The sequence below is a fragment of the Plecotus auritus genome, assembly GCF_963455305.1.
Source record: "Plecotus auritus genome assembly, chromosome: 6".
Lineage (NCBI taxonomy): Eukaryota > Metazoa > Chordata > Mammalia > Chiroptera > Vespertilionidae > Plecotus > Plecotus auritus.
This window is the reverse complement of record NC_137773.1, coordinates 106,350,739-106,368,920: the sequence shown is the minus strand read 5'-3', so window position 1 is coordinate 106,368,920 and position 18,182 is coordinate 106,350,739. Positions and strand designations below refer to the sequence as shown.

The window sequence follows — 18,182 nt, the reverse complement described above, 5'->3', positions numbered from 1 at the left end:
TCTATAAGTCTGTTTTTATGCCAATTCCATGCTGTTTTGATTACTGTGGCCTTGTAGTGTAGTTTGATATCAGGTAGCTTGATTCCTCCAACTTTGTTCTTTCTCAAGATCACTGTTGCTATTCTGGATCTTTTGTGGTTCCATAGAAATTTTTGGAACATTTGTTCTAATTCTGTGAAATACTCCATTAATATTTTAATAGGAATTACATTGAATCTATAGATTGCTTTGGCTAATATTGAAATTTTAACAATATTCATTCTTCCCACTCATGAACATGGTCTATGCTTCCATTTATTTGTATCTTCTTCAATTTCTTATAGTTTTCCAAGTACAGGTGTTTTACATCCTTGGTTAAATTTACTCCCAGGTATTTTATTCTTTTTGAAACAATTGTGAATAGGAATGTTTTCTTATTTTCCTTTTGTGGTAGTTTATTATTGGTGTATAAAAATGCAACTGATTTCTGGATATTTATTTTGTATCCTGCTACTTTACTGAATTCATTTATCAGTTCTAGTAGTAGCTTTTTGGTGGAATCTTTAGGATTTTCTCTATATAGTATCATATCATCTGAAAATAATGACAGTTTTACTTCTTTATTTCCAACTTGGATGCCTTTTATTTCTTCTTGTCTGATTGCTGTGACTTAGAACTTCCAGTACAATCTACACTAATAAAAGAGAAACATGCAAATTAACCATTACTCTGCTACTCCCACCAGCCAATCAGGAGGAAATATGCAAATTAGAAGGAGAAAGATGGCGGCTGCCCAGCTGCTCCAGATCTACAGGAGCAGCACTCTGGCCACAGCAAAGATGAAGACTGCAGACTCCGGAGTCTACAGCGAAGACGAAGAAGGCAAACTCTGGCTGGAGTCTGCAGCAAAGGCTGCAGACTCCAGCCGGAGCGAAGGCCTGGGTCCCTGGTGCCGGAGGAAAACCGGTGCTGGAAGCCAAGGGAAGGAAGGCCTGTTGCACGAATCTCTTCAGGCAATGGGCCTCTAGTGTTGAATAAGAGTGGTGAAAGTGGTTATCCCAGTATTGTTTCTGATCTTAAGGGAAATGCTTATAGTTTCTGCCCATTGAGTATGATGTTGGCTGTTGGCTTGTCTATTGCCTTTATTCCCACATTGCTGACAGTTTTTATCATAAATGGGTATTGGATTTTATCAAATGCTTTTTCTGCATTTATTGATATGAACATGTGGTTTTTATCCTCCATTTTGTTTATGTTGTGTATCATATTTATCTGTGAATATTGCACCAACCTTGCATGCCCAGAATAAAAATCACTTGATCATGGTGTCTGATATTTTTAATATATTGCTGGATCTGGTTTGCAAATATTTTGTTGAGGATTTTAGCATCTATGTTCATCAGGGATATTGGCTACAATTTCCTTGTAGTGTCTTTATCTGGTTTTGGACTTAGGATAATGCTGGTCTTATAAAGTGAGCTTGGGAGTCTTCCCTCCTCTTGAATTTTTTGGAATAGTTTGAGAAGGATAGGTGCTTGTTCTTTTTGAATGCTTGGTATAATTTATCTATGAAGCCATCCGGCCCAGGATTTTTGTTTGTGGTTTTTTGGTTTTTTTATTATTATTGTTTCAATTTTATTAGTTGTAATCAGTCTATTCATGTTTTCTGATTCTTCCTGATTCAGTTTTATAACATTGTATGTTTCTAGGAATTTATTTATTTTGTCCAATTTGTTAGCATATTGTTTTTTGTAGTATTTTCTTGCAATCCATTGTATTCCTTTAATGTCAGTTGTTACTTCTCTTTCATTTATGATTTCATTTATTTGGATCCTCTCTCTCTTTTTTCTTGATAAATCTGGTTAAAGGTGTTTGTCATCTTTATCTTTTCAAAGAACCAGCTCTTGGTTTTATTGATCTTTTGGGGGATGTTTTTAGATTATTTTTCATTTATTTCTGCTCTGATCTTTATTATTTTCTTCCTTCTATTCACTTTGGGATTTGTTTCTCATTCTTTTTCCAGTTCCTTTAAGTGTAAATTTATATTGTTTATTTGAGATTTTTTTTGTTTCATGAGATAGGCCTGTAATACTATGAAATTCCCTCTTAGGACTGCTTTCACTGTGTCCCATAGATTTTAGTTTGTTTCTTCTAATTTTCATTTGTTTCAAGGTATCTTGTAATTTCTTTCTGATCTCAAATGTTAATCCATTCATTGTTTAGTAACATGTTAGTTAACCTCCATGTCTTTGTGTTTTTTTCTGTTTTGTTCTTGTTACTGAGTTCTAGTTTCATACCATTATAGTCAGAGAAGATGCTTGTTATAATTTCAATCTTTTTAAATTTATTGAGACTTGATTGTGGTCTATCCTAGAAAATGTTTTATGTGCAATTGAAAAGAATGCATATTTGGTTGCTTTGGGGTAAAATGCTCTGAAGATATCAATTAAATCCATCCAATCTAGTGTGTTATTTAAGACTACCATTTCCTTGTTAATTTTCTGTCTGGACAATATATCTATTGATGTCAGTTTGGTGTTAAAATCCCCTACTGTGACTGTATTACTATCAATCTCTCCCTTTATGTGCACTAAAATTTGCTTTATATATTTAGGTGCTCCTATGTTGGGTGCATAAATGTTTACAAGGGTTATATTTTCTTGTTGGCTCTCTCCCTTTATCATTATGTAATGTCCTTTGTCTCCTACAATAGCTTTGTTTTAAAGTTACTTTTATCTGATATAATCATTGCTTCCCACCTTTTCTTAAAATTTCCGTTTGTGTGAAATATTTTTTGCAGCCCTTTACTTTTAGTCTGTGTGTATGTATGTTTCAATCTGAGGTGGATCATTTGTAGACAGCATATCTTTGCATATTATTTTCTTATCCATTCAGCTACCCTATGTCTTTTGATTGGAATAGTTAAGCTATTCACATTTAAAATCATTGTTGATAGGTACATATTTATTGCCATTTTTTAATTTTAGCGATGTTCCTATTTTTTTTTCCCTCTTATACTTCTTAAAGTAGGCCTTTAACATTTCATGTCTGGGAAGCTCCTTATTTCTCCTTCAATTTTGAATGATAGCCTTGCTGGGTAAAGTAGTCTTGGTTGTAGGTCCCTGCTTTTCATCACTTTGAATATTTCATGCCATTCCCTTCTGCCTGAAATGTTTCTGTTGAGAAATGAGCTGACAGTTTTATGGGAACTCCCATGTAGGTAATTAACTTTTCCCTTACTGCTTTTAAGATTCTCTCTTTGTCTTTAACCTTCTCCATTTTAATTATGTTGTGTCTTGGTGTGAGCCTTTTTGGGTTCATCTTGTTTTGGGATTCTCTGCACTTCCTGGACTTGCATGTGTTTTTCTTTTACCAGGTTAGGGAAGTTTTCGGCCATTATTTCTTCAAATAGTTTCTTGAATCCTTGCCCTCTCTCTCTCTTCTCCTTCTGGTACCCCTATGATGCAGATATTGTTATGCTTCAGGTTGTCCCAAAGTTCCCTTAAACTATCCTCATTCTTTGTAATTCTTTTTTCTTTGTGCTGTTCTAATTGTGTGTGTGTGTGTGCACACGTGCATGTGTGTGTGTGTGTGTGTGTGTGTGTGTGTGTTTTACCTTGTCTTCCAAATCACTGATTCGATCCCCTACTTCATGCATTGTACTTTAAATTCCTTCCAGTGTATTCTCCTTTTTTGGTTAATCTTCACCTGAGGATATTTTTCCCATTACTTTTTCAGAGAATTGTGGAAGGAAAGAAATGAGGGATGGAAGGAGGAGAGGGGAGAGAGAGAGAGAGAGAGAGAGAGAGAGAGAGAGAGAGAGAGAGAGAGAGAAATGTGAGAGAGACACACATTGATTGGTTGCCTCCCACATGCACCCCAATCAGGAGTGGGATGGGAACCTGCAACCCAGGTATGTACCCTTGACCAGGAATTAAACCTGTGACCCTTTGGTTCATGGGCTGACGCTCTAACCATGGAGCAACACTGGCCAGGGCCCTTCCAGTGTATTCATGATGTCTAATTCGCTATTCTTCATTTATGACTAGTTCTTTTTTATGGTTTTTATCTCCTTTTTCATTTTGTTTCGCTAAGTTCCTTGAGCATCATTATAACCATTACTTTTAATTCTATATCTGATAAACTGATTATCTTCATTTCCTTTAGTTCTTTTCTGGAAATTTCTCCTGTCTTTCATTTGGGGCCTGTTTCTTTGTCTCCTCATTTTGGCTGCTTCTTTGTGTTTGTTTCTATGTATTAAATAGATTGGCTCTGACTCCCAGTCTTTGTGAGGTGGCCTTATGTAGTAGGTGTCCTATGGTACCCAGTGGCACAGTCTCCTTGATCACCTGAGCTGAGTGCTCTGGGAATGTCCTTTGTGTGGGTTATGTGGGCCCTCCTGTTGTAAGTGAGTCTTGATTACTATTGGCCTGTTCATGAATGGGATCAAACTTCAGACTCACTGTGAGGCTCAACTCTGACCACAGAGTGCTAGCTACTGTGCAGATGCTGACACATGAAGCAGAATTCCCTTCAGCAGGCTTTAGTGCCTGCTGAGATTTCCCTTGGTGTACGCTGTTTATGAAACTTACTGGACCCTGCTCTGATGTTATCTGAACCTGACCACTGGGTGCATTGGTTCTCAGTCTCTTGGGAGGGACTCTAGTGCAGCCCAATGTCAGATACTCTCTGTGCCTGGCTCTCGGCAACCTGTTTGGAGCTACAAATGATCCACCATTTGTGGCTGCCTCTGCTGTGCTTGGGTGCACCTGGGCAGAACCAAGCTGCACACAAAGGCCAGCTTTAATTAGCCCTGGGCCTGGGTACAGGTCAGCAAAAGCCCAAGGCACCTTGAAATCAGCCTCTGCCTGCAAGCTACCAGTGAGGCTCAGTCACTGAAAGAGCCTCTAACAAAGTTGGGGTGATGGGGTCCCCCTAGTGGATCTTCTGTGAGGGAGAGGTGCTGTTTAGGCTGGGCGTGTCCCTGCCGCAGAGCCACACAATTCAGACTGTCATGGTTTTGCCCCTGTTTGGCAGGGCCTCCAGAGCCTGGAGGTTGGGTCTTTTGGAAGCCCGGGGGCATTGTTCTATCAGATCTCCTGTGAGAGGGAAGTGCCAGTCAGGTTCACTAGAAAGTGGGGTAAATGGTCCCTGGCCCAAAGCCAAACATCTTAGTCACTGACACATCTTGAGTTTTTCTAGACCTCTATGCCCTGGCCAAGGCAGCTGACTCCTCAGCATGGCATAAGCTCCCCAAGGTGATGCAAGAATGTGGGGCAATTGCTTCCCTCATGCAGATGCCACAAGGAGGGGAGTGTTCCACCCAATAAAGATGGTAACTGCAGTATCAGAGAATGACTCAGCACAGGGATCCTGGTGGTTGTCCTACCATCTTCCTCCCCAGATCCACAAACCCCTGTGTCTCCTCATGCAATCCTAGTTCACTCCATCCTCCTTCACCAGAGCCCAGGGTGAGTGACTATGAATGAAATTTTGTGTGTTGGCCCTTTAAGAGGGTGCCTTTGACCCCAGCGGACTCCATCTCTCCATGGTTAATAGAAACCCTACTGCTTTTCACAACTGGATGTTCTGTGGGCATCTCTTCCCGGCTCTGGTGCTCTGGCCTGGGGAGTCTGGCTTGGGGTTTAGGCCCCACGCTTCTCTGGGGAAACCTCCCACAGCTAAGATATCCATCCAGAACCTCAGCCGCCACTTGTGGGAGCAGGGCAGGCCCTTTGCATCCCCTCACTTTTCTTAGTCTTGATGTGGCTTCTTCTGTAAATCATTGGTTATAAGACTCCTCTTCAACTAGTCTTCAGTTGTTTATTCAGGATGATTGTTCTTTAATTTGGTTGTAATTCCAGGTAAGGGTAGCTTTCTCCTACTCTGCCTCCATCTTGAAACCCTCTGTTAAAACTGTTTATTACAGATGTTTCTAGATAAGCCGCATTTCATGTTACTAATAATGATACTGATAATAACGACCTAGTTTATTAGGCATGATTCCAGGTGCTTGAAAATGTTTAAACCTCACAATAACTATACACTTGCTGTTCTCATCCTCACTTAACACAAGAACAGAGTCCACACAGCCGGTGCTCAGAGTGACAACAGAAGCAGAGTAACCTGGGGGCTATGCCATTAATGGCTAGGCTCTGTTGACATTTGGCACAGAGACATACATCACTTTACATCAGGCCATCATATTGGGGTTGGGCCTACCTTCCCTAGTAATGTTGTGGATGTTTGTTCCTTAAGTAATGGAAAGTCTTGTCTATAAAATTCTTCGGGCCTTGCATAAATATCAACATTTGTTTGCAAGTCATAGAGATAGTTGAAAACAATCTGACCACTTGTTTTTTGTTATATTTATTTGTTGTTACTTCTGTCATCTTATTTATGTTTGTTTTTATCCTTTTTTGCTGTTTTTCTAGTCTTCCATATTTACTATATGGTCTATCCTCCTCCACCTTCAGTTATATTACTTTTATTAGTTCTGACTTTTATAAATTCAAATAGTATTCTTAAACTTATATCTATCAACTTTAGCAGCTTATCAATAACTGCTGTTCCTTCTGTGGAAGATTAAGAAATGAATACAATTAAACTACTTTTTTGTTCTTCCTCTATCCACTCTTTAATTTTTATTGACAATTTTTGCCCCATGTTATTAGAGTTGAATTATGAATTATTTTTACATTGCATAGCTTTCCTTTCCAGAATATATGGTAAATGGTTTGGTTTGTAATTATAATGATCACAATGGAATAGATACAGAGGTCAATTCTAGTACTTTCAATTTTTTATTTCCCTACTTGTGGGGACTTGGTTTTGAAATCAGGTCTGGGCTACATAAATGGCAGATGAGGGATGATGGAGAGAGACATGAAGCAGAACTGAGGCGGGTGCTGTTGAAAGGATTCCCTTTAGCAGCAGAGCTGGGTACCGTGCCTCTCTGCTTCTCCACTCTCCAAGGCTCTCACTTGCTCAAGGTCACACACCTGGTTATGCAGTCTGGGTGTTCATTCTAACCTCTTGTTCCCTGAGGGTTGGCATAAAAGATAACTTAATATGGCACCAAACATTACATTAAAAACATCGGATCCTTAAAAAATCCTAGCTGGCTTATTGGCAAAAATCGACAAGATGATCCTAAAATTTATATGGAAATACAAGAGACAAAGCAATATTGAAAAAAGAAGAACCAAATTAGAGAACTCACACCTTCTGATTTCAAGGCTTAATCCAAAGGTACAGAAATCATACTGTATGTACTGACAGAAGGACAGACAGACAGATCAATGAAACAGAACTATGGATCCAGAAATAAGTCTTTACACTGATTTTTGACAAGAGTGCTAAAACAATTGAATAGAGGAAAGAACAGCCTTTTCAACAAATGGTGCAGGACAACTGGATATCCACATGTAAAAGAATGATGTTGGACCCTTTCCTCACATCAGATAAAATATTAACTCAATGTGGATGATAGATCTGAATATAAGTACTAAAACTGTAACACTATTTAAAAATATAGGGGTTACTTTGGGTTAGGCAAAGCCTTAGATATGACACCAAAAGTACAAATGGCAAAAATAAAAATAGAAAGTTTTTTATAACATCAAAGAACACCATCAAGAAAGTGAAAAGGCAGCCTACAGAATGAGAGAAATTGTTTGCAATTAAAATATCTAATAGGGACTTATATCTAGAATACACAAAGAACTCTTACAACTCAGTAAAAATGAAAATAATGTAATTAAAAGTGAGCAAGGAGTTTGAATAGTCATTTTTCCAAAGAAGAGAAATGATAAATGAGCATGTGAAAAGATGCTCAACATCCTTAGTCATCAGAGAAATTAAAACAAAACCACAATGCAATACCACTCGACATACATGAAGATGGCTAGAAGAAAAAAGACAACTCTTGGTGAGGATGTAGAGAAACTGCAACTCTCACACACAATATTGGTGGGAACGTAAAATGGTGCAGCTGCTCTGGGAAACAGTCTGGCATTGAGTTACAATAGGACCCAGCAAGTTTACTCCTAGGGAGGTATCCAATAGAAATGAAGACATATATGTCCACACAAAAAAAAATTGTGCATGAATCTTCAAAGCAGCATTATTCATAAGAGTCAAAATATAGAAACAACCCAAATGTCGATTAAGCTGTGAATGGATAAATAAAAAGTGCTATATCTGTTCAATGAAATATTATTTGACAATAAAAAAGGAATTTGGGTACTGACATATTCTACAACATAAGCATCTTGAAAACACTTTACTAGGTGAATGAAATCAGTCATAAAAGATTACATACTGTATGATTCTATCTATGAAATGTCCAGAATAAGCAAATCCATGGAGACAGAAAGATGATTGGTGGTTTCCAAAGGCTGGTATGTATGTAGGCGATTGGGAGGAAATGGGGAGGACTGCTAATGTCTATGGGTTTCATTTTGGGGTGATGATGTTTTAAGGTTGATTTTGGTAATGAGTGAACTGTACACTGTGAGTGGGTGAATTGTATGATATGGGAAATATAGCTCAGTTAAGCTATTATCTATTTTTTAAAAAAACATGAATCTCATAGTGAGAAAATGATTTTCCTTTTGATTCTATTTTAAACTTTCTGACTGAGTCAAGGAGTCTCAATTTGATGCTAATAGATCTTTAATACCTGTGTAATTTTTTGTTAACAGAGAGGTTAAGAATCAGGTGCAGGGTCTTAGCAGACAGGAGTATCCAACTAGAATTTACCAAAACAACATAAGGCAAAATTGTGATGGTGGTGAAGTGCTGGAGTTGGTTGCCCGATGCTGGATCTCCTGGGGGCCAGTGTCGGGAGTTATAGGGGTTGGGCAGGACTATATTCCTAAGCCTTCTCCTGTCTGCTAAAAAATCTGAGCTATCAGCTTAACTTCTTTGTGCCTTAGAGTCTGGAGATGGAGAATTCTACCATGCAGAATTTAGAGGGAATTTGAATTTGAAGTCCCCATACATCACACCTAGCTAACAATGGGGACTCAAACCTGGGGCTTCCTCAGGTGCCACCGGGCTCTTAGGAATGAAGTCCAGAGGCTATAGGATCATGTGCAAAGGGAGCTGGATGCAGAGAGTGGGCTGTTCTGGCCCCAAGGAGACCTTGACCTTTATTTTGCAGGTAGAGGCAATGGTCTAGGAGAGGAGCAAGTTTCTTGCTTGTGGTTTGCTCTTATTGATCCTATTGGAGTTACAGAAAGATAACTTGTACCTAATTCACAGGTCACCTGCCTAACTCCTCACTTTGCAGGTGAGGGAACTGGGGGCTGCAATGGGAACAAGACTGGCCCAAGACCAGAATTTGAAACCAGGCCTTTTGGTTCTGCATCAAAGCTTGTTTCCTCTGAGGTCTCTTTCTCCACCCTGCTCATCAAAGTGGGGTCCAGCTTTCTTTAGCACATGGTTGGGTATGGCGCTCAGCACTGGGGGCACATGTCCATTGGGGCATCATGGTTTCAAGCCTCAGAAACTGACTCTGGACAGCTTAGGGCAAAAGGGGGACTTTTTGAAGCAAAGGACCTGGAGGGCCTGAAACCAGGCCCAAGTAGGGGCAAGGCCTGCTAGGTGACCTCATGGGGGCTCTATGGTACTCAGGGACAACCCTATCTGTGGTCCCTCAGTTCTGGCCACAGCCTACCCTCTGATCTGGAAGGACAAGCTTTGCATACCAGTGGGAGATGCAGCTCCCCAAGAAAAAGGATGGGTGTGGATGGCACATAGAGACAACCTGCGTCCACCTGAATGAGGCAGAGATCAAGGGAGACAGGGACTCTGCCATAAGGTGTCCGTAGAGAGACCCCTCCATAAGATAGTATTCTGGAAAGCATGGAGCAGAAGCAGATGGAGATGCAGAAGAGAGAACAGATGCTTCCTAACCCACAGGATTATTCTCATTTGCTGGTGGCCAGTTTCCCCACTGAAGGTTGATGCTCCTTTTGGAAAAGTGGAAAAAGCAACATGCAAAACATCCTCTGTGATGCTGAGCTGTGAAGGAGCCCTGCTGGTTAGGACAGAATGGCTTCAATCTGAAGAGACTTTAGTTCTTACACCTGTGACTTAAGCGGTTGGGTCAGGCCCCTCCCTGTAAAACTTCCAGGATTGCCTTGGTCTCCCCAGGCTGTTGGGAGATGCTCTTAAGTGGCAGGCCTCACGGACCAGCAGTGGTCTGCGTACCACCGGTTGGCGACCACTGTGCTGGACCATCATTAGAGCAGGCCAGGGCAGGCTGATGCCTTTGCCCTGTAGCCCTAAGGAATCTTGCGAATCCTTTTCCAAAAGGAAGAAGGGATGGCTTTCTCTTTTGATCCTAGGCACTTCAGGAGCCACAGGCTTTGGTGCAGACATGGCCAAGTCCAAGAACCACACCACACACAACTAGTCCCAAAAATGGCACAGAAATGACATCAAGAAATCCAGATCACAAAGATACAAATCTCTTAAGAGGGTAGACCCAAAGTTCCTGAGAAACATGCGCTTTCCCAAGAAACACAACAAGAAAGGCCTAAAGAAGGTGCTGGCCAACAACGCCAAGGCCATGAGAGCATGTGCTGAGGCTCTCAAGGCCCACACAAAGCCCAAGGAGGTCAAGCCCAATATCCCAAGGGGTGGCAGCCACATGCTTGACCAACTTCCCTATATCACTCACTCCAAGCTTGGGAAATGTGCTGATGCCCACATCGCCAAGGATGTCAGGCTCTGCAGGACCAAGTCCAAGGCCCAGGCTGCACTGCAGCTCCAGGGCTCAGGCTACACCTCAGGCTCAGGCTCCCAAAGGTGCCCAGGCCCCCATGAAGGCTCTAGAGTAGAGGCCTTTGTCTGCTGGTGTGAGGACGGAAGGACTGGTGTGACCCTGGGCTGCTGTCTGCATGGGACTGGTGTCCTCCTGTGCTATTTGTACAAATAAACCTGAGGCAGGATCTGTAAAAGAAAAAAAGAAGGGATGAAGGGATACATTGCTCTCAGAGCTAAATAGCTCGAGGAACTGGAATTTTACCAGATGCCAGCATGTTTGGGGATTCCTGTATCAAGTGCACATGTGTGTTTCAGAGCAAGGTCAAGTTTGGAGACAGTGAACTAATGCAGATGCACGCTACTGTCCTCTGTCAAAATCTGGATCCTTCTGTTTTTGGATCAGCTTGTTTTCTTTTTATTCTGATTGTTACCACTGCTACTTTGACAGGCACCTCACAGTCTTAGTGCCAGAGGTTGCAAAAATGACAACACTGAGTGACAGATCTGGTGTGGGTTATGAACCAGTGGGAGGCTGCCACGTGCTGCAGCCTGTGGCTTCCATGGAAGGAGCCAGTGAGCTCAGCAAACTGGGCACCCACAGTTGGGGACAGAATGCTCACTTGCTTTCCTGTGACACCCCAAGTCTGAGTTACTTTAAAATTCAAAGTAACACAGAATAGCTGTTAAGCCTTTGGATTTTTAAATAAATTTTTAACTTTTTATTTCCACTTCTAGTGACTATTTCATCCTAAACCAAATAGCAAAAGGGCAGGGCACAACAGAAGAGAGGTAGATAGGTATCTTATAATTCACCAAGATCTGAAACTGGTGATTTGATCTGATGACCAGAGAACTACCGGGTTCTGAGCCCCTGCAATGGCATCTGAAGATCAGGGATAACCTCTCTATCTTCTCTGAGCCTCACTTCTTGTGGGGTTGGGCAGAGTCACAGAGTCCCTCTCCACGGGGCACCAGGCTGTTCAACACTCTTGATTGAATCCCTTTAGAACAGTGTACTTCAGGGATTTCTTTAATATTTATAGAGTTGGGAGAGGAAACTGGTTCTTATTAATAAAAATTATATGCACAACCAGATACACATGCCACTGACAGCAAGGAAATAAGATTCCTAGAAAAAGAATCAGCAAAACATAGCCCACAATCTATGCCTTGTTTTCTTGTCACAAATTTTTTTTCAGAATTTTAGACAGATTATTCCTGGGATGCTTACTAAAATAATTGAAAATCAGGAAACAAAATGAACCCTGCTTTCCTTGTAGAGAGCTCCTCACCAAGCACAGCTCTGGTCTTTTTAAAGCTCCTGAGTAAGGTCACCAAGTTTGCAGAGTAGAAGAGACCTGTCCCTCAGCAAGGATCAACAAGTAGGCAGCTACCCATGAACAGAAAGAGCTCTGGAGAGCTCAGAAGTCCGGCAATGCAGTGGAACAGAATACCTGAGAATAACCTCACGAACAGGATGGAAGAACAAATCTGGAGACATCACACATTCTAATTTTAATTATATTAAAAAGCTATACTAATCAAAACAGTATGCTACTGAAATAAAAACAGACATTTACTGAATCAGAATTGAGAGCCCAGAAATAAACCCATGCACATATGTGGTCAATGTGTATTTTATAAGGGAGCCAAGAATATTTAAAGAGGAAAGGGTAGTTTTGGGAAGGGACAGGAGTGGGGAGGAGGGGCATCAATGGGAAAATAAAGGGGACATCTGTAATACTTTCAACAATAAAGATAAATTTTTAAAAATATTTGGTGTTGGGTAAACTGAACATTCACATGCAGAAGAATGAAATTAGACCCCCTATTCTACACCGCTCATGAAAGTTAACTTGAAATGGATTAAGGTCTTAAAATAAGACCTGAAACCATAAAACCAATTGCACAGGCAACAAAAACAAAAATCAACAAATGGGACTATATTAAATATAAAAGTTTCTGTATAGCAAAAGAAATAAAAGACAACCTATAGATTGGAAGAAATAGTTTCAAGACATATATTGGATAAGGAGTTAATATTCAAAACCTTTAAGGAACTCATTCAACTTGATAGCTGATAAAACAAATAATCAGATTTAGAATGGGCAAGGATATGAATAGACATTTTTTCCAAAGACCTATAAATGGTCAAGTACCTGAAAGAATGCTCAGTGTCACTAATCATCAGGGAAATGCAAATCAAAACCACAATGAGATGTCAGTTCACACCTGTTAGAATGGCCATTATCATAAAGGTAACAAGTGTTGGCGAGGATGTGGAGACAAGGGAACCCTTGTGCACTGTTGGTGGAAATGTGAATTGGTTAAGTCACTATGGAAAATAGTATGGAGGTTCCTTAAAAAATTAAAAATAGAGCTACCATATGACCCAACAGTCCTTCTCCTGGGTATATATCCAAAGAAAATGAAAGAGAACAAAGGGTTACCTGCATTCTCATGTTCATTGTAGCATTTTTCACAATGGACATGGAAGCAACCTGCATGTCCTTCTATGGACAACTAATTGATAAAGAAATATGGTACATATGTACAATGGAATATTATTCAGACTTTACTAGTATAAAAAAGGAAATCCTATCATTTGTGACAACATGGATGAAACTGAGGAACATGAGGCTAAGTGAAATAAGCCAGACACAGAAAGACAAATACAGCATGACCTCACTTATCCTATATAATAAAAGCCTAATATGCTAAGTGTCCTGTCAACTGGTCTGCCATTCAACCAATCAAAGCATAATATGCTAATGATATGCTAAGGCCGCTCAACCTCTCGCTATGATGTGCACTGATCACCAGGGGGCAGACACTCCGACCAGTAAGTTAGCTTGCTGCTGGGGTCCGGCCAATTGGGACTGGGCAAGAAGGACTGGACTTGCCTTGGAGCCCTTGCACGGTCCCTCTCCGGCTGGCCAATCTCCCGCATCCCTCCCCAGCCCTGATCACGCACCAGTGGGGTCCCTCAACCTGGCCTGCACCCTCTCGCAATCCAGGACCCCTCAGGGAATGTCGGAGAGCCGGTTTCGGCCTGATCCCGCAGGCCAGGCCGAGGAACCCCACTGGTGCACAAATTCGTGCACCAGGCCTCTAGTATATGTATATAAAATATAAAATAGTCAAACTCATAGAAGCAGAGTAGAATGGTGATTGCCAGAGGCTGGGGGAGGGGGACATGGGAAGTAATGGTCAAAGTGTACAAAATTTCAGTTATGCAAGATAAATAAGTTCTGAAAATCCACTACACAGCATAGTGCCCATAGCTAACAACACTCTATTGTATGCTTAAAATTAACTGCAAGAATTAATTTTATGTTCTGTTGTTAACATAAAAAAATGACCCTGGCCAATGTTGCTCAGTAGTTAAAATGTTGGCCCTCACAGCAAAAGGATGAAGGTTTGATTTCTGCTCAAGGGTTTGCAGGTTTGATCCCCCAATCCTGGTTGGGGTGTGTGCAAGAGGCAACCAATCTCTCTCTCTCTCTCTCTCTCTCTCTCTCTCTCTCTCTCTCTCTCTCTCTCTCTTTCTCTCTCTCTCTCTCTCTCTCTCTCTCTTTCTCTCTTTCTCTCTCTCCCTCCCTGCCTTCCTTCCACTCTCTAAAAAGCAATGGAAAAAATATCCTTGGGTGAAGATTTTTTTTAATGGTAATAATAAAGGGGATGGGAGGAAACTTTGAAGGTAATGGACATGCTCATGGTCTTGATTGTGGTGATGGTTTCACAAGTGTATACTGATTCCCAAACGCATGGAGTTATATACATTAAACATGTGCAGCTTTTCACATGTTGATATTACCTCAATAAAGTAGTTTTTAAACAGCAAACATCCCTGAATGAGTCTTAAGTATGTGATCTAAAGGAAATATATCTGCAGGTTGACACAGTGTGAAACCACTGGTTTATAGATATTGGACCAAAAAATCAAAGTGTGGGAGCTGGACGATGGGGCTGTGACCAAGCATGGTCAAGGGGAGGGAAGGGCCATATGGAGGTGGTGTTTGGGGGGTTCTGAGCCACTTATTGAGAGGAGAATCAGAGTTTACCTGATGGCCAACCTGAGGGCTAGGTCAATTCAGGGACAGAGAGGCCCGGCTGTGCACCCCATGTAGGAAGGCCAGGCTGTCCCAGAGTCTGGTGTGACATGTGTGAACTGGGGGCAGGGAAGGCAGGCAGAGAGCCTTGGATGTCGGAGTGCAGTGCAGCCTGAATTCTGATGGAGATGGGTCCAGAAAGAAACACCAGGGTGGTCTTATAAAGAGGCAACAGTTCAGTTGCTATAGAGTCTGGGCTGGTGACAGATATGGATAAAGGGATATACAGTGGGGTGCAGGGGCACAGGCTCCATCTATGGTATCCCCTGCCAGGCAACATGAAGCCCACTGTGGTTTGAGCCTGCGTTTTCCAAGGAAAGCTGAAATTCCAATTTTGAAACAAGAAATCTGATCATTTCGAGTATTGGGTTCACAACTTTGAAAACACTGTTTGGGGTAAACTGAGCAGTTCTGTGGGCAGAGTCAGCCCTGACTGACAGTTTTTATCTTTGCCTTGGACTTGGGGCTCCTGAAGGTGGGGTGGCACTGGTCCATATTGGGTGTATCTTGGTGTCCCCCTGGGGCCACACAGAGGCTCATAGTGTACTTCAGTTCCTTCAGGCTATTTTCGACAGTTTAGCCTAACAAGCCCCAGGTTGGAAGATGGGGTTGGGAATGACGTAGGCAGAGTCCCTTCCCCAGCCAGGGCTCAGCACAGTCCAGTGGCTCTGGCCTTAGTGACTAGAAGTGAAGACTGTGGGCAAATGGTGCCCCTAAGGCCCGTCCATGACCTTCCCAGCCCAGCACCTTGCTCTGCCAGGTGGGAGATTCTGCCCTCTGGGATCCTCCTCGCTGCTCCCCCACCTTGTCTGTTGTGCTCTGGGAATCTGAACCATCTCATCTTTGCCCTGCAGGCTGGCCTGATTCGAATGGAGGAGGAGGAGTTCTTTATCGAGCCCCTGGAGAAGGGGCTGGCAGCGAAGGAAGCTGAGCAGGGACGTGTGCATGTGGTATATCGCCGGCCATCCAACTCCAGGCTCCCTTCTCTCGGGGTGCCACAGGCCCTGGACACAGGTAAGGCTGCTGCGGGTGGGCAGGCTGTGTGGTAAGCCCTGGATGTCCACCCTGAGGGACCCAGACACCCTTTCCTCAGGCCTGGTCCCAGGCTCAGGCTGAGCCCTGCACAGTGGGGAAGTTCAGGGGCAGGGCCCTCTGCTCTGGGTGTATGTGGGCCACCACCTGCAGGTCTGGGGCCTCCACAGAGGACAGTAAAAGCTGCCTCAGAGTCCTCCTTTTTCTGCCCAAGGGCTTGCATTTGTCAGGAAGCAAAGGAGGCCCAAGTCCTGAACCCATGTCTGTGACCCTGTGCCTGCTGCCCCCAAACAGCCTCTGTCCCCTGCCTGTTTGCTGCCCATTTTCCTTGCCAGGATGGCTGCTCCTCCTGGCTGGTTTCAGAGAAAGCCCCTGAGTGCTCTGCAAGGCGAGGGAAGTGCACCACGAAGGCCCGGGGCTTCTCCCAGCAGCCTCAACAGCCTGTGCAGATTTACATGGTTTTGTCTTTTTCAACATAGAACCAAAGTGCCTTCTGGGCCCAGGAGTGTGGAAGGAGCTGTGGGGCAGGCATGATGATAGCCCCTCAGAGCCCTCCAGGAGGCCAGACTCACTGACCAGCCCAAACCTTTCCAGCATTTTCAGGATCTCAGGTCATGGATTACAGTGAGGCCAGGCCTCAGCCAGAGGTCCTAGATCCCTGGCTAGTGGCAGGTGGCAGCAGGCACAGAGGCCTGGGTCTTGGGTCAGGCACATCTGCATGTTAAAGTGAGCCCCAGAGGCCCTGCTGGGCTAGCCCACCTAGGCTGTGATTTGCAGAGACTCTCATCACCCTGAGCAGTCCTGGCTCATTTATCTTAGATCTGTGACTTCCCAGCTTGACAGATAAATTGGGTGCAGCCCAGCAGGGCACCATTCTAATTTCAAGGAGTGGTGTCACTTATCTTTGCAAAGGAATTGCTCCCTCGGGAAGCCTAGCACTGTCTGGAGCTGATCAATACTCTGGTGGTCCCTTGGTCCTGGTGATAAATCGCTGTCTGCCTGGGCTGTGAACAGCAGTGCCTCGCTGCCCCACTTCCCCCAGCCTCAGCCCCTCCTGCCTCTTTCCCGCCCTTGAGTTCTCTGCAGGGGGAGGAATGAAGAATAACCCTGTAGGGTGTGGCTGGGAGAGATAATGGGGCAGGGGAAGTACCTCAGACCAGGGACCACCAAGACCCTGGCCTTGTTCCTTGACAGCCTGCTGCTCTCAGGCAAGTTTGGGCCTCTGTCTTCTCATCTGTCCCGTGGGGCTAGAAAAGCCTGTACCTCAAAGAGCTGGGGGCCTGGAACTTTGTGCTTTGGACCTGGGGCTTCTGGGCTGGCCTCTACTGGTGATGCCTAGAGTCTGGCTCATGCTGGGTGAGGGGCTGCCAGGTACCTTAGGTGAGTTTCCAATCCCACGTTCCATGTGGTGCTTGTCGTCCTGAACATGACAGCCCTCCACCATGGCCTGGCTGGCCTTGCATTATTAGCTGTGCTTCTGTTGGTCTTTGGGCATCTTCTGTTAAATCTTCCCCTATCCACCTACTTTGATGAGAGCTTGGAATTCAGAACTTAAGAAATTTCAAACTCAGAATAAGCCCAGAAACCACTGGCTTCGAAGATGCTGGGAAAGGCCAATTACACCATTTGCGGGGTGAGGCTGTGCTGCAAGGGGGCAAGGGGAGCCTGTCCCAGGCTGAGCTCTGGGCCTCAGCCCTGGGCTATGAGTGTGTAGGCTCCAGGCCACAGGTCTAGGGCCAACTCCTCTTTCCTTTATGTCTTGCCCAATGTCAGCATGACCTTGTGTGGGTGACTTGGTTGACAGAAAGCATATTTCTCCCTGAATGTGCTTAATTGTTCACACTTGGCCTAGAGCTGAGGCCTATTCACTGGCAGGAGGGGGTCAGATGCACGTTATGTTGGGCTGGGCTAAGGGCCTGGGGTGACATCAGATGGTTTGGACCCACTCACCATCAGCCTGGGCCCAGTTAGGGCCCACAGTACAGCTGGGACAAATGGAAAAGCAGTGCCTTTGACTGGGTACATTTGCTCCTTCCCATTTCCTGCAAGAGAATATGGAGCCCAGGACCTCTGTGTACGTGCGAGGTAGGGGATCCTTTCTCCTGGTGAATTCTGATGGGGACCCTGACATCAATGTAGCTCTGCCTAAAGCAGGCAGGAAGCTTCCAACCTCCCCTCCTCCCCATACCCCTTAGCTAATCCTGGAAGCACATTTGAACCCTGCCCCCAGCCATTTATTTATGGGCAGTGGGTGTGATGGGTCCCTGGGCCTGCTGGTCTGGC

At 43.7% G+C, this 18,182-nt stretch overlaps 1 protein-coding gene across 1 annotated transcript in view; it reads left to right on the top strand.

The window, feature by feature from the left end:
* The window catches only part of ADAMTS2 (ADAM metallopeptidase with thrombospondin type 1 motif 2), a 248,372-nt gene that overhangs the window by 69,463 nt on the left and 160,727 nt on the right, over window positions 1-18,182 (top strand). Inside the window, exon 3 of the mRNA XM_080674404.1 lies at window positions 15,722-15,881. Coding sequence (XP_080530530.1) covers window positions 15,722-15,881 — 160 coding nt within the window. The remainder of the gene's footprint in view (window positions 1-15,721; window positions 15,882-18,182) is intronic.